The sequence below is a fragment of the Octopus sinensis genome, linkage group LG12 (genome assembly GCF_006345805.1).
Source record: "Octopus sinensis linkage group LG12, ASM634580v1, whole genome shotgun sequence".
NCBI classification, from domain to species: Eukaryota; Metazoa; Mollusca; class Cephalopoda; order Octopoda; family Octopodidae; genus Octopus; species Octopus sinensis.
The window spans coordinates 68111933-68129126 of record NC_043008.1 but is presented as its reverse complement, the minus strand read 5'-3'; the positions used below and the strand labels follow the sequence as shown (position 1 = coordinate 68129126).

Genomic DNA, 17194 nt, shown 5'->3' with positions numbered 1-17194 from the left:
TTGTGATCATCATTTAACATCTATTGTCCATACTGGATTGAGTTGTACGGTCTGACAGGAGACTGGCCTGCTGAAGAGCTGTCCAGGGTCCATGTGTGTTTTGGCATTGGTTTCCACAGCTGGATGCCCTTCCTAACTCTAACCACTTAACAGAGTGTGCTGGGTGCTTTTATGTAGTACTGGCACAGGTGCTCTTACATGGCACCAGCATGGGCGCTTTTTACATGACACCAGCACCCACGAGGCCACAAGATTAGGATTGCTTAGCTGAAGATGGATGCAGGGGACACACCTGTATGCAAGGATAACCACAATTTTACTTAGATCGATGTGTTTTCTCAAGCACAGCAAACTGCATATGAATGTATATGTGTATGCAAGTGTCTCCTAGTCTTGACCTTGTATGACAGCAGCAAATGAGCATCACCATGTCACAGGGAAATATTACACTTGGAAAAGCAAGTGAAGGTCAGTGACAGGAAGAGTATCCAGCTGTAGAAAATTTGCCTTGATCAATTCTGCCCAACCAATGACAGTATGGAAAAGTGGACATTAAAGAGATGATAATGATAACTACACCTTAGATCCATCATGGTGTCCGATGCTGCTTTTTAACCCTTTAGTGTTTAAATAATTCTGTTAAATGTAATACTTCTTCATTCAAATTCATCATCATCAACTTGAATTAATCATACATTATCTTATAGCTTTGAGGTTTCAATAACGTCACTATTTATTTTTAGAGTGTCAATGTAAGGTAGGTGTGAAAGGCTAGATATCGCCAGTTTGAATATAAAACATGTAGAATATTTGAGCCGGATATGGCCAGTTCAAACACTAAAAGGTTAAACCACACAATGTATTGAAAAGACACCCACATAGATTGCATATGATTTGGACCATTAACCCTTTTGTTACCAACCCGGCTGAAACCAGCTCTGGCTCTGAGTACAAATGTTTTGTTTTCAAAATTTTTGAACAAAAATCTTCCACTAAACCTTAGTCACAATTTATGTTCCTTACACTAGCTGAATGATAACTAAGTTATTTTACTAAATTCTTTGTTATATTTAAAGTAATTGAAAGAAGCACAGAGTATCTCAAAATAAATACAGTAACAAAAGGGTTAAGAGCTGCAGTTAAGTTCTTATTTTTGTAGATCTTAAAATGTCTTTTGGAGCCTCTGTTATATTTGCAGACCTTATGGCATACACAGCATTGAAAGGTGTGCACAGACAGATATGTAGGCAGAATAGTTGGTGGAGGTTCATTTTTCATGATTCCACAAATGAGATTTGAGCTCAGCAAAAGAAAGGCATGGCTACACAAACTGTGAACCCAAAAAGGTCATTGAGATTCACCTTCTCAATTGCAACAGTCTTCTTTAAAACTCCCTTGAGTTTTGCCTGTGTTATCCTGGCCTCCTCCAACACTTTCATTCCACTCCACACTTTTGTTTGCCGTCCAGCTCAATCAGAAGCAAGGGTTTCTTTGGCCTTTGGATCCATTCCATGTGACTTCTTGATAGTCCTTATGCCGTCCTTAAACCTCTTTTTATATATTTTCTTTTATTCTTTTACTTGTATATATTAGAATGCGGCCATGTTGGAGCACCACCTTTTAGTTGAAGAAATCAACCCTAAGACTTATTCTTTGCAAGCCTGTGCTTATTCTATCAGTCTCTTCCGTTGAACTGTTAAGTTACAGGGACGTAAACACACCAGCATCGGTAATCAAGCGATGGTGGTGAAGGGGGGACAAACACAGATGCATAAATATATACATATATATGATGGGCTTCTTTCAGCTTTCACCCACCAAATCCACTCAAGGCTTTGGTCAGCCTGAGGCTAGAGTAGAAGACACTTGCCCAAGTGGGACTGAACCTGGAAGCATGTGGTTGGGAAGCAAGCTTCTTACCACACAACCATGCCTGTGCATATATATATATATATATATATATATATATATATATATATATATATTATATATACTCTTTTACTCTTTTACTTGTTTCAGTCATTTCACTGTGGCCATGCTGGAGCACCACCTTTAGTTGAACAAATCAACCCAGGACTTATTCTTTGTAAACCTAGCACTTATTCTATCAGTCTCTTTTGCCAACCCACTAAGTTACAGGGATGTAAACACACTAGCATCAGTTGTCAAGCGATGGGGGGGGGGACAAACACAGACACACACACATGACAGGCTTCTTTCAGTTTCTGTCGACCAAATCCACTCACAGCCTGAGGCTATAGTAGAAGGCACTTGCCCAAGGTGCCATGCTGTGTGGCTGAACCCAGAACCATGTGGTTTGGAAGCAAGCTTCTTACCACACAGCCACTCCTGCACCTTATATAATCCTAGTTGTCTCATCTAAGGCGAGGACCATGTACTGCAATAGCTTGGAATTCAAGGGCCCACAGCTACAATATATATATATATATATATAAAGTTAATCCAAACAAGAAAGCACAAAAAAACACAACGCGAGGATGTGGAACAAATATAGTATTATTGGATGCTCAGGAAAGAAGGAAAGAAGGAGGGTTTAACGTTTCGAGCGGAGCTCTTCGTTGAAAACATAGAAGGAAAGATCCAGAGAAAGGAAGACAGAGGAAAAAAAACGCCAACAGTACACACGAGGTCACATTTTGAATATAAAGAAAGTAGGAATGAAAACATCCAATCATTCACTGGCCCCGTTGTTCAATACCCAATTTTGTAGAGAAAAGCCTTACAATCCACATGGGTAGAAAAGAGAGATATACAATTGTCAATTCAAAAATTATAATTAATTAACATAATATTATATTATATTCTTATAATAATATAATATAATAAATATTAAATACAAATTACATACAATTGCTTTGATTCCTACCTCTCTTTTACTCTTTTACTTGTTTCAGTCATTTGACTGCGGCCATGCTGGAGCACCGCCTTTAGTCAAGCAAATCAACCCCGGGCACTTATTCTTACGGTCTCTATTGCCGAACTGCTAAGTGACGGGGATGTAAACACACCAGCATCAGTTGTCAAGGAATGCTAGGGGGACAAATACAGACACACAAACACACATATATATATACATATATATGACAGGCTTCTTTCAGTTTCCATCTACCAAATCCACTCACAAGGCATTGGTCAGCCCGGGGCTATAGCAGAAGACACTTGCCCAAGATGCCATGCAGTGGGACTGAACCCAGAACCATGTGGTTGGTTAGCAAGCTACTTACCACACAGCCACTCCTGCGCCTATAAGAAAATTATAAAAATCCATTGTTTGTGGGTAAGAATCTCTTCAGTGTAATTTTTGATGTATGAGGATTCAGATCCAAGAAAAGATTGAATTTAAATATATTTGTTTTCAAGCATGAGCGTCAATAATTAAAAGCAAAAATAAAGATAAAAAATATAAGATAAAATATGAAATATAAACTAATATAATCGTCATGAAATATATTTGTATATTATTACGTATTTTAATCTAATTATATACTAGCACATTAGTTTTTTTATAAATATTTCTTATATAATATATTGGGTCATCCCAAAAATATTGCGGCTTTTTTAATACTTCCTTTATTTTTCAAATAAAAGATAAACAAAGTTCTTTTTAATCTAAAGTATACTCTCCTTCATTTTCTACAATGCTCTTCCATCTATCTGGTAGATTTGCAAGGTTCCACTTCTAAAATTGACTTGTCTGTGATGAAAAATACTCCTCCAGCACTGTTCTGACCTTGACAGAATTCATATTTTTTTCTTTCCAAATTATTTTGAAGACTACGGGATAAATGATAATCAGATAGGGCAATGACTGGTGAATATGGTGGGTGGGGCATCGTTTCCCTTTCAAACTGCTCCAGCCTTTGGAATGTCATCCTTACAGTATGTAGCCAAGCATTATCTTGATGGAAGAACACATTTCGTCTTGAAACCAAAGATGGCAGTTTTTCTTCTAGTGCTGACTTAAGCCATTCTAGCTGCTCACAGTAGATCTCCTTTGTTATCATTTGGTTTGGTTTTAAAAGTTCAAAGCAGACTAAACTTTTCATATCCCACCAAACAGATAACAACACCTTATATGGGTGGAGACCTTCTTTAGCCTGGAGTGCCAGTGTTTCTCCTTTCCCTATCCACTGTCTCCTGTGCTTGACATTTTTATAGAGAACCCATTTCTCGTCACTATTCAGTTAAAAAAAGGTTCATTTATGAGATGTGGCAGCAGAGAAGAGCACACATTTACTCTGCGAGTGATTAGACTTGGAAAGTTTGTAAGGAACCCATTGACCCAATTTGCTGACTTTTCCAATAGCAAGCAGGTGTCGATGAATGGTTGAATGACCAAATCCAAATTTCTTTGCTAGTTCCTCAACAGTTACGATGGGATTTTGTTCTACCAGGGTTTGTAGGATGTCCTCATCAAGCTCTACAGATCTTTCAGGATGAGATTCATCTTCTAGGCTGTAGTTAGTTTCTGGCTCAGAATTTCTGGAACCACTGTTGACACTGGTTTATGCTTATTGTCTGATCTTCATATACTGCATTAAAATTCTTCACACTTTCCGTTGCATTGTTGCTTTTATTGAACTCATAAAGCAAAATATGCTGAATATTTTCCTTTGTCACTTCCATTATAGCTTTGAAGAAATAACTGTTCAAATCGAACTGCACTTTTCAAAATTTGCACTAAGAATAAGGACAAGGTAAAAAAAATTACTACCTGTTTTTATAGTAAGTTGATGCAGGTAGTTTATCCCCCCCCCCTCTGACTTTTAGTTTATGCAATTGAAAAAACCGCATTATTTATGGAATGACCCAATATATATATATTATATACACACATACATATATGTATATAACCTAACCACTAAACCACACACCTTCATATATGTACATACACATACATATAACTCATTCTTCCTCATTGGTTGATGCATGGTTAGGTATTTTCTGTGATTTTCCTCCAGCACTACATATTGTTAATCAACAGAAGGACCTTCCCTACACGACACATTCTGCAGTTCTTAACACTCGGCTCCTATCTTTCATAATAACTCCCAGCATTACACTTTCTCTTTCCCTTTCCCCTCTCCTTCATTACACCCACCACACCACTGCCAGTTATCACTCATTCCCCTACTACCTTTTCATAATTCCAGTTCCCCCCAATGTACTTTTAGCATAACTTCCCCTCCCCACCACTCCGGTTATTCACCTTCTCAATTGTAAGGGTTCTCTAGACTTGTGAGTAATAAGGCAACTTTACTAGTGGCAGTGCATTAAGATGGGCATCTAGTTATAGGAAGCAAGCCAAAAATGAAACTTGCAAGGGAGATGTGGTCCTTTGAGATATCAAAGAGAGCAGCAAAGTCCCATTTAACCCATGCCAGCATGGAAAGCTAACGTAAAATGCTGCAGCTGCCATATATACATGCGTACATGTGTGTGTGTGTGTGGATAAATGGATAAAACCTGTATAAAATATAAGTATAAAACCTGTATTATATATATATCCTATATATGACGTGAAGGCGTGTGACCTAGTGGATATGCTGTTGCACACACTATTGCTGGATCGTGGGTTCAATTCCCAGACTGGACAGTGCATTGTGTTCTTGAGCAAAACACTTCATTTCACATTGCTCCAGTCTTCCTTTTGATTAGGGACAATGTTGGCATGCTTGCCTACCCTATCCAAAAGCTAAAACAAAGTAAAGTGCATTGTAACCAATGATGTGCAACAACATCCAATAGTCTGGTCAGTCATGTGATCACATGATATACATGTGTGTGTGCATATATATATGTGTGTATATATATATATATATATATATATATATATATATAATATATATATATATATATATATATATAACTTACAAAATAAGGGCAAAAGAAAAATTCTAATGCCAAATATGCTGAAAAAAAGACAAAATTGTCAATAACCATTATAATTTATGCGTCTCTAAACAAGCCGATAGAAATTTCTAAAAAATCCGTTATTACCGTATTGGTCCCAATTTCGGGGTTATTTTGTAAGTTATTTATAAATTTAATCTTTAAAGGTATTTTTTGATATGCTGGCCATTGATAAAATTTTTTTTAGAAAAAAATGTTATCCTACATTAGTTATATATATATATTCTTTTATTTGTTTTAGTCATTTGACTGTGGCCATGTTGGAGCACCACCTTTAGTCAAACAAACTGACTCCAAGACTTATTCTTTGTAAGCCTAGTACTTATTCTATTGGCCTCTTTTGCTGAACTGCTAAGTTACAGGGATTTAAACGCACCAACATCAGTTGTCAAACAATGGTGGGGGTCAAACACAGACACACAAACATATACATATATATACAACAGACTTCTTTCAGCTTCCGTCTACCAAATCCACTCACAAGGCTTTGGTTGGCCTGAAGCTATAGTAGAAGACACTTGCCCAAGGTGTCATGTAGTGGAACTGATCCTGGAACCAAGCGATGGTGGAGAGACAAACAAACATACAAATACATACACACATACATATATATATATATATATATATAATATATATATATATATACACACACCCGATTCTGGCCGTTGCCAGCCACACCTGGCCTCCGTGCCAGTGGCACGTAAAAAGCACCATCCGATTGTGGCCGTTTGCCAGCCTCGTCTGGCACCTGTAAAAAACACCCACTACACTCACGGAGTGGTTGGCATTAGGAAGGGCATCCAGCTGTAGAAACATTGCCAGATCAGACTGGGCCTGGTGCAGCCTTCTGGCTTCCCAGACCCCACTTGAACCGTCCCGGACACTAAACGATGATGATGCCGATGATATATATATATATACACATACAAATTGAAGGAGTGGAACAGGTAAAACCCTGGCTACATATGTTTCCAAGCTAGCAGATTCTCTGATGTAATAATTACTCAAGGAGGAGTTAGCCATTCATCAGGCCAAAGATACCTCAATTATATGAAGGTTACATTGTCATTTGGGAATCCCAAGTCAACTCATTAAAGATGTGCTGCCTTATACACACACACAATATTATATATATGGGGAAAAGGACAACAAAAACCAAAGCAGGACAAGTATCCTTCCTTGGTTTTTGTTGTCTTTTTACCTCTAATACATACCTGCTAACTCAGAAGCCTACTATAGATCCTTAGCTCCAGCTCCAGCTGTGAACTTAGAACCTAACAGATGACCAATTATAGCACTTACACAGCGTACCTATTCGTTTAGATCACCAGTGAACTAAACCCCTCATATTCTCTCTCTCTCTCTCTCTCTCTCTCTCTCTCTCTCTCTATATATATATATATATATATATATATATATATATATATATAGGGAAAAGATGCACTCGTATATCTGTCAGCAGAGTGGGTATTTTATCCGAAAATGTATAGTATTAAGTATCCATCACGGCTGATCTTACCTACCGGTTTTGCATAAAGAGTACAATGGAGTGTTAAGTAAAAATCCAATTATATAACTTTTCATTCATCAGAGTTATCCGATATGGAGAATAGTCGCCATATTCCCTTCCATATTGGCTATATCTGCTGAACGTAAAGTTATATAATCGGATTGTTACTTAACACTCCACTGTATTCTCCATTGAAACCAATTCGTAAGATCAGCAGTGATAGATATTTAAAACTATACAATTCGATGATATATATATATATATATATATATACGTATGTATGTATGTATATATATATACATATATATACATAATGCCATGTATGTTCTTGTTTTAAGATATGCATACTACATGCCTGACGTTGGCGCCAGGAAGGGCAACCGGTCATAAAACCCGAAAAACACCCCTCCAAAAAGTCTCGTCCAACCCAGGCCAACACGGAAAGAGGCCGCTAAAACGACAATGACAATAATGATGATATATATATTTATATATAGTGTGTGTGTGTGTGTACACACACATATATATATATGGTGTTGCGCCAAAAAGCCGTAGTTTCTTTAGATATACATGTTTCAGTCATCGTACATGACGATTCTGTACACCTGAATAATTACATAATTACACATGTAAATCATGTAAATTAGCGAGAAAATGAACGACTGAATCAGCATGTATATATATATACACACATATATGCTCTGCACAATGTATCGAGGGATATTCTCTTTCATTTGTATATCACAACCAACTACTTATAGAAAAAAATACTTTGGATATCTTCTATATGTAAAAACGATGGAAATATCACAATTAGAACGATTTTGATCAAAGGTGTTCTCGTTCAGAGGCCGGTTTGATCTGTGTCGGGTATTGTTAAAATTTTTTTCTGTATGAGAACTAAAAAGATCCGTAAAGTAACTGAAATGAAAGTACATTAATGTAAAACAATAAAGAAATTAAGTTGAATAAAAGTTAAAATTCAACAGAACGGACACGTAGTGTACAAATGAAACTATCTTTTTTTTTGTTTTTTGAAAATAAAAAAATTATTATGATAATAGTAATTTCAATTATTGTTTCAAGGCCGTGTTATCGAGCAAAGTTATTGAAGTTGATTTAATCGGCTATACTCTTTACACAACATTCATATTCATTTTTTGTTGTTGTTGTTGCTTAGCCTACAAGTTAGTTCATATGATCAAAGGCATTACAATCGTGACCATCCTGACTTTATGTATATCAAAACTTATATTATCTAATGTATCTATTTTAAACGATAGTGTGATTTGAGAGATATTTGGCTACTATTTCTAGCGTGTCGTGCGACCGGTTAGACGCCGTCTAGTTTGCTATCTACTAATGTGACCAATTACGAAGACCGGGTGTTTGGATAAACTTGTGTATACACATTCCTAGCCGATTACATCTGTTAATCCGCCTGTCTGTCTGTGTCTCTCTCTAGGTTTTCCCCCAGGGACACTATATCAAACGAATTAAAACAATGAGCCATCGCGAGAATATGTGATCGCTCGAATTTCAAGAAATAGCAGCCAAATTTTATTTTTCTCAAATGACACTTTAAAAAATGATGTTATGGTCACCATTGGAATGACTTTGATGATAGGTCTGCCCGATCAGGGCTGGCCTGGGGCTGAACAACAAGTTTCAGTTTAAGTTTCCTTTGTTTTATCTAGTTTTTTTTAAAACTCGAATTTCATTTGATGTTTCCTCACTATTTGAAGACTAGACAAGTGAGAGTTGTCAACAGTTTCAATTAAATACTATCAACAAACGGAACCTCTACGTGGAATGATCGATCTCTTAGAAATAGCAGACTAAATCTCCCTCAAATCACACCCTACCCGTCTTAAAGTATGGATGCATACAACAAACAAATATAGTCTCTGATATACAGTGATAGGATGGTCACGATTAGAAAGCTTTTCATCATAACTCCTGGGTCAATGTAAAAACAACAATAAACTATTACTGCAACGAAAGGGGCATCTATCCTCCTCACTGAATCATACACTTAAAAATGAAAATAGTAATGTAGTACTTCATAAACTATGATAGGATAGTCAAAGCTGGGACATTTTTGATCATAAGTCTGCTCTATTAGGGCTGATCCTGGGGATAGACACGGCTCAAACAACAATAACAAGAAGAATGCAATGAAAGGTGATGTGAATAAACAACTTACTCACTACTGTTCTTTCTCGGCTCTGTCATATCTCCAATGAAAAAATATACATTGGGACAAAATGTGACAAGGTACTCGCTCTGACGTCACACACACATACAAACTAACTCTTCCTCACTCTCCCTACTACTACAACTTTTTCTCCTACTACAACTTTTTCTCCTACTACAACTTTTTTCTCCTCCCCTCCGTCACTTCCTTCATCGGTCAACATGACTTGCTGTTATTTATTTTGTTTTGTCCATCTTTTGTATTGTTATTAGTATTTTTCACAATGGTAGGAGAAGCGAGACAGAGAGAGAATGGGAGAGGAAGAGACCGTAAAGTTTTTTGTTTATTTTATTTTTTTTCAAATTTGTTTCAGATGAAAAAAAAAAAATAAAGCAAAACACTTTGATATTTAAATCAAAATACTTCTGTGAAACTCTTGTCTGTTGTTATCTATAAGTATCATTATGACTTATTCTTTTCTCATACTGTAGATTTTAAAATTTTATTTCACAGAGGACGAAACTTGTAAAAGTTTTTTTTTATCTTTCTTTCGCATAAAACAGCGGCAACAACAAATACTTTCTCTGCATATCCAGACAGGGAGGTAGATTTGAGCTTAAAAAAGAAAGAAGAAAAGAAGCTATTTAAATATTGCAACATCTATTTTGTTCAGCCTCTTTAAGTTCCCAGTTAAAATCTAGCTTTATTAGACTTTTCTTCAATGTTCGATAAATTCAATACCAGTAATATATTCTCGATTTAATCGACTAGTATAGGTGGGTGGAGCACAAAGAAAGTTTTTATTGCATTTTTGACTTTGAGGAATTTTTTTTTTATAAATGTTCACTACCTTACAAAAATTATATCAGCTAATCAAATGACTTTCTCGAAATGTATTAAATATATTATACCATATTCAGAACACTATTCCAGAGAATTATCACCGTTCTCTTTGAAAGACAAATTTAGCTCGGGCAAAATAAGGTAAATTTGCCTCTTCAATTCTCCAGAATTACATTTGAAAACAGACTCATACACATCACTATCCATCCTTAGGCAGCAGAAGGATCAGAAATGTAACAAAAATTTAAAATATCTTGGTCGAATGAAAGAGGATTATGGAAAAAGGCAGATTGATATGAAATAAAGGAAATTTGACAAAGTCAAAAAAACTCAACATAAAATGTTCTCTATAACTTTTTCACAATCTGCTGGAGTGGCTCTCTTTCTGATATATTTATGCACCAAGCAGTTAAAGAGAAGAATCTACTGAAATTAGTCACAATTCATTTGACCTCATCTTAGATATCATTTTTTGAAAATTGAAAATGATGAAATTAGACATTAGTGCGGGAGGTAAAATTGACTTGTAATCCAAGAGAGAAAAGAATACTGATTGTTAAGCACCAAAGATAATCAACATTTGTTATCAGCAACCTCAATTACAATCGGGTCAAGATTGAAGAAAAATTTCTTGAAAAGTACCTGTCACCTGACCATGTTCCAAATTCTCAACTTCAACAACAACTACATGCTAACAATTTTTAGTCCTAAAGATGATGCAACATTACAAAATGATGCAATACTTGCAGTGTAATGATGTCAAACAGGTAGGGATAAAATAAAAAATCAGAAATAACTCCTTTTACTCCTGTTACCGATTTTGCTCCTCCCCAACATCCTTTTCCATAAAAAAATCTGTGGTGTTGTGCTATTGTGCCAATGTTAGAAATCATAATTATATTAATCTGGTTCAGGTATCTGGAGAGTAGGATGTGTGACAGAGATCGTAAGAGTATTGGGGAAAAGGCCTCACAATATTTAGTTTTCATCTCTATGTTCTGAGTTTCAAATCCATTTGAAGTTGACTTTGTTATCCTTCCTTCTGAGCCAACAATCAAGAAAAAGGGGCATCAATTTTATGCATCTCTGATCTTTTTCTTACATTACAACAGTGGCATAGCCAGAGTTTATACCACCCAGAGCAGCCCTTGAATATGCCTCTCAGCCAGGCCCTCAAGCCAACACTAGCTTATACACTAGGCCTTAAAGTGCTTCCCATAAAGGTGTCCTGCAGTATGGACCACTCTTTGCCCTTCAGAGCTCTGCTACAGCATTGCAAATCTTAAGAATGGACTGCCTCTTGCCTCTCCTAGCTATGCTACTGCATTACAAATCCTTAAAGCTGTAGGCTGAAATATCCTTAACTATTTTATGTAGTTTTTGTGTTCTAAATTCAAATCATTCTGGGGTTAGCTTTGTTTTACATCCTTCCAGGGTGGGTGGGAGATAATATAATCAGTCCTAGTCAAGCAATGGGGTTTATGAAATTGGCTTATCTGTTCTATTTCCTCTTATAAATTAGCTGTTTTGTTGGAAATCACTGGCTTCATTCTATGTATATATAGTGGTGGGCACAACTAACTAAAAAGTTAACTTCACTAACCACTAATTCGTTAACTAAAAAAAATAGCTTTGCAAATGCTAAACCGCGAAACAGATAAAAAGAATTAAGAGAAGCTAACGCTAACTGATAACTTTTATCATATGAATTTAGTTTTGGTTTGGTGTTTTGACTCTAAAACCTTTAAAAACAGATCTGAAATATTCATGTTGTAGCTTAGACATAGATCTTTGCAAAAAGGTATAGCATGCCAAGATCAGATGATGATTGAGGTGTACGCAAATGATTCAATAAACAAATGAAATTAAGCATTAGTTTTTCAGTCATCATTTGACTGTTAAATGAATCTAAATGGTATAGTATAGCATAGGTATCATGCCAAGATCAGATGATGGTCAAGGTGTACTACTCTGGCTGGGCCTTCTCTGTTGCCTCGAGGTGATGCTGGTTGCCCTTCATAAATATAAGCCTCTCAAAGTTACCATCTGACAGGATGGCTCTCTTGGCCCTCAACATATCTTAGCATGTACAGAATAGGTGCTCAACTGCAGCACTGGATGGGATGGTAGTGTTATACTTGGTGAACAGGTTGATCAAGACCTGCTCACACAAAAAGGCAACTTCAGTCAGGACCTCCTTTGAGACAGCCTCCAGCCAGGTCTTCAAGTTTTGTGCCTTGGATTTCAGTGACCTGTGGCCCCTGCTCTCCCAGAAGTGAGTGATGTTGCTGAAGAAATCACCTTCCTCATGCTCATTGCTGGTGGTGCTACTGCCCTCCTCACTGGTTTTATTTAGGGTTGTCTCTATGACGGTCTCCATAGCATTCGTTACTCTGCCAACCTGGCTGTTATTATACTGTTCCAGCCAGAACAGCTGAAACTAGGTATGGAAAGCAGTGGCCAGCTGGCACTCCAGCCCAAACCTTTGCCTGATGCCTGCCAGTATCTCGTCTATCAGAGGACTGTTGTACAGAAGATGTTTGAACTTAGCCTCCTTCAGCTTCATGATGGTAGCTGCTACAATTGGTAGAAGGTTCCTGAGATAGGCCTAGTCCTCCCACTCGATTTTATCCAAGGCCTTGGCAACATTACACATCACCTAGGCATACTCTGTCAGGAAGCTGACTTCGGAATCAGCAAAGGTCTGCAGCTTCAGCTGTGTCATCACCTTGTAGACAGCTTCCCTATTCTTCTCCAGTAGCTTGTTGAGGACAACAACAGGGTCATAGGTAGAGTTCCACCTGGCACTGTTGGGGACCACCAGCCTCCTCAACGCATTCAGAATGCTGTCTGCCACCACCATGCTGCAGCTCTGCAGATTCCACAGCTGCTGTGCCTTGGACATGGCCTTCCTGTAGGCTGACTGGAACAAAGTGCTGTCAAGAGCCTTGTTGGCATCCATGCTGGCTACCAAGTTGAAAGTATTGGCTGTGCACTTCATATGCACTGGCAGGTTTAGCCCCAGGTCACTGGACCCATCAACGATGGCATCAACAGAGATATACTCAACTTTGTCCAGATCCCCAGCCTCAGGATCCATGTCCAGGTTCACATCCTCAACGTACTCCACATCCGGATTGGCAGCAGACTCAAGAATGTCAAGAGTTCAACTTTTGTACCAAACTGCATAAATGCCTTAACAAAGTTTTTGCCATTGCCTGTCATGGTCCTGGTCTCTTGTCATGCAAATGGAACTTGTAATGGGTGTCCACCATGGCCTGGGTGAGAACATCAAAGGTGTGATGTCGTCTGAGCTGAGAGCAGGCCAGGATGGCTTGTTATCTTGTGTAGGTCTTGGGGTGCAGCCAGTGAGCTATTATCCTCAGGTAGGACCTGTTGTAGGCCGACCAACAGTCCATGGTGGTCACCACCCAGGGGACATCTTTGAGCAATCTGTACTTTAAAAATGTTAAACTGCAAAAAGACATAATTTATAAAGTTAAAAACCTAAAATTGTATATATATATATATATATATATATATATACACACACACAATAATAATCAAGGTGGCTAGCAGCAATTTAAACCCAACAAGGAAATAATTCACAGTCACTATATATAAAGTGACGCAAAGTATGATCAAGGCCAACTAAAAAAACCCAAAACTAGCTTCTCATCCACATCTCCATGCAAGCTGTAATGGTTTTTGTGAGCACATGGTTTGTACAATTTTCATGGGTAGGAAGAAGGCAGGACATTTGATTGCAGTATCTTACAACCATATTTTGTTTATAGAAATCATACGTTGTGGTTTGACATTTGTTACTTAGCTGTTCTAAATTCATGGAGATATTGCTTATAATTCAAAGCCTTGTTATTAAACTTTTGAAAATAGTGACACAATCTTGATAGGTGACACTTTGTAGTGGTGGTGGTGGTGGTGGTGGGAATGAATAATTGAGATGAGGGATGGAATGAAGTCAGAATTTGATAAGTTCAGGACTTAAGGTTCGTTTATTCATTATTTCATTGAAGACTGCTGTTTTGGCTATGCAGATTTAATCACATTTATTTCAATTAGCTATTATACATTTTATTACATTATTTAAGAAAATAATTATTTAATAAATAATCAAATTAAAATAAGAAAATATGAAGCACGCCATAATAATTAATAATCTTGTATAATTTTAATTTATAAATACCTTGTAAAATACTGCTCCAGCTGTTTATGGCTGGCCAAGATCATCCTTCCCAGTGTGCGGCGGAACATCGACATCTTGCTGGGGTTCAGCGTATTGACCAGACTGATCAAAGTGGAGGATTCCACTACATGCAGCTGTAGCATGTTTTCGAAAAACAGGTCAACAATCCTTCTGTCCACCATAAACTAACAGACGCCAGTGTCAGCAGTTTGGCCAAATGCCTCGCCAATGCTGAGCTGGCATGCTTTCTTTGCACATGGCTGTGATGACTGGCTACCAGAAGATTGCTTGTGTTTCCCATGGGAAGAGTCAATCTTGATCCTCACCTCAGACTGGATGGCATGCGCTGGGTGTTTCCTTTTGACATGCAACTTCAAGTTGTAGATGCTCGCCCCTTGTCCTTTGATGGTGATTTCCTTGGGCTGGCATGTGACACACCTGAAGTACAGGATTTTGGTGTTCCTCTTATCCTTTGACATAAGTATAAAGTAGTTCTCCAGGTGGGGCCAGAGGTTCTGAGACTACTGGCTCTCAACCTGAGTGACCTCTGACTCACCCACAGGCATTGCAGACTCCTCAACAGGCTCTTCATCCTCAGACCAAACAAAAACATCTTCACCTTCCATAATGATAAGCGATAACTTGATAAGCTGATAACATACACTGCTGTCACTGATACTGTAAGACTGTCTATAATGGGACAACAACATAAGTGAACACAACTCAGCACTGCAGAATTACACAATGCTGCTCAGCTAGCTGCTGCTGTGTCATCCAATCATGTCATGTGATATGTACATGTAGTCAGCCAATAGCATGCCTGATGGACTCTTTGAGGCATGGCCAGAACTGACAGGAACAAAGAGTTTTGTTTGTGGACTTAAAGTTAGCAAGAAGCTAATTGGTCCACTAACAGTTTCCAAAGTTAGCAGAAGCACTAATCTGCTAAATGAAAAGTTAGCTTCACTAATTAGCTGTTAGCAGATTAACAGAACTGTGCTCACCACTGTATATGTATATATATATATACACACACACACACACACACACACACACACACACACACACACACACACACACACACACATATATATACACACAGACATGCAGGAAATAGACACCTTTAATTTTCAAAATCTTTTATTTAATATGCAAAGTGAACAATCGTAATGTAATCAATAGGTAGGACTAGTATTTAGTTGACATTCGCTTTGCAGTTTTTAATTCAGAAACTCTTTTGGGCATTGAAAAGATGAGCTTTATGATTGTCTCTTGTGGAATTTCTGCCCACTTTTCACGCAACAATCGAAATAATTCATCTCTAGATTTAGGTTTCTGTTGAGTTTTCCGTATAGCTCTATTTAGTATGCTCAAAAGATTTTCAATTGGGTTCATGTCAGGAGATAGGCTCGGCCAAGGAAGCTTTTTGATCCCATTTTCAGTCAACCATTGTTGATTCCTTTTCACTGTGTGGCATGGAGCCCCATCTTCCATGAATAAAAACTCATTTTTCGTTATGTTATCATGTGAATACATCGGAAGTAGTCCTTGCTTAAGTATTTCGATGTATTTTTCAGAGTTTATGGTTCCAACACATTCGATCAGCTCAGAACGGCCATTGCTGGTGACAGCTCCCCATACCATTACAGAGATACCGCCATGTTTCACAGTTGGTTTGAATCATTTCAAATCAAATTCTTGATTGGGAAGCCTCCAGACCCAAGCACGTCCACCGTCTGAAAATAATGCAAATCTGGATTCATCTGAGAAAATCACCCTATCCCAAAATGAACTGAAATTTTCTGACATCTCCGTAGCCCATTTCTTTCTTTTCATGATATTAATTGGTTGAAGGAGAGGTTTTCTTCTAGCTGCTCGTCTATATACCCAAGCTTATGCAGATATGTAACACACATTCTTGGACTAACTTCTAGCTGTTTTGCAATGTCAGAAGCCTTCGAATGGGATTCATTTTCCACAATTCTCTTCAAACAGCAAAGCTTCCTTTCTGAGGGCCCAGGTCAGCCAGGATGAGAATCTGTTGATTCTTTTCCTTGGCTTTTGAATTGCACTATAATTCTATTAACAGTAGCAAGAGGAATTTGAAGATTTTCGGCAATTTTTCGCTGGCTAAGACCAGCCTCAGATTGCCCAACAATATAACCTCATTGAAAATCTGACAGTTCTGCTGACTTTTTTGTGTGTCACATGGTTACTCTTTGCAAATGTTTAATATAATGGCACCCGGAATGAAAAATAATAATTACATTGTAAATTCTACACCGCTGAAAACATATTAAAATGCTTAGATCAGAAATTTTGAAAATTAAAGGTGTCTATTTACTTCCTGCCTGTCTGTGTGTGTGTGTGTGTGTGTGTGTATATGAAAATACACACACGCACACACACATACAGACATGCAGGAAGTAAATAGACACCTTTAATTTTCAAAATTTCTGATCTGTGTATGTGTGTGTATGTAAATACGCGAGCGCGCGCACAC

General features: G+C 37.6%; 1 protein-coding gene across 1 annotated transcript in view; it reads right to left on the bottom strand.

Moving 5' to 3' along the window:
• LOC115217990 (myogenesis-regulating glycosidase) overlaps positions 1–9785 on the bottom strand; it is a 55411-nt gene extending 45626 nt beyond the window's left edge. The window contains exon 1 of the mRNA XM_029787731.2: positions 9651–9785. Within this exon, the coding sequence (XP_029643591.1) occupies positions 9651–9679 (29 nt within the window). The 5' untranslated portion in view covers positions 9680–9785. The remainder of the gene's footprint in view (positions 1–9650) is intronic.
• Between the last annotated feature and the right edge of the window lie 7409 nt (positions 9786–17194).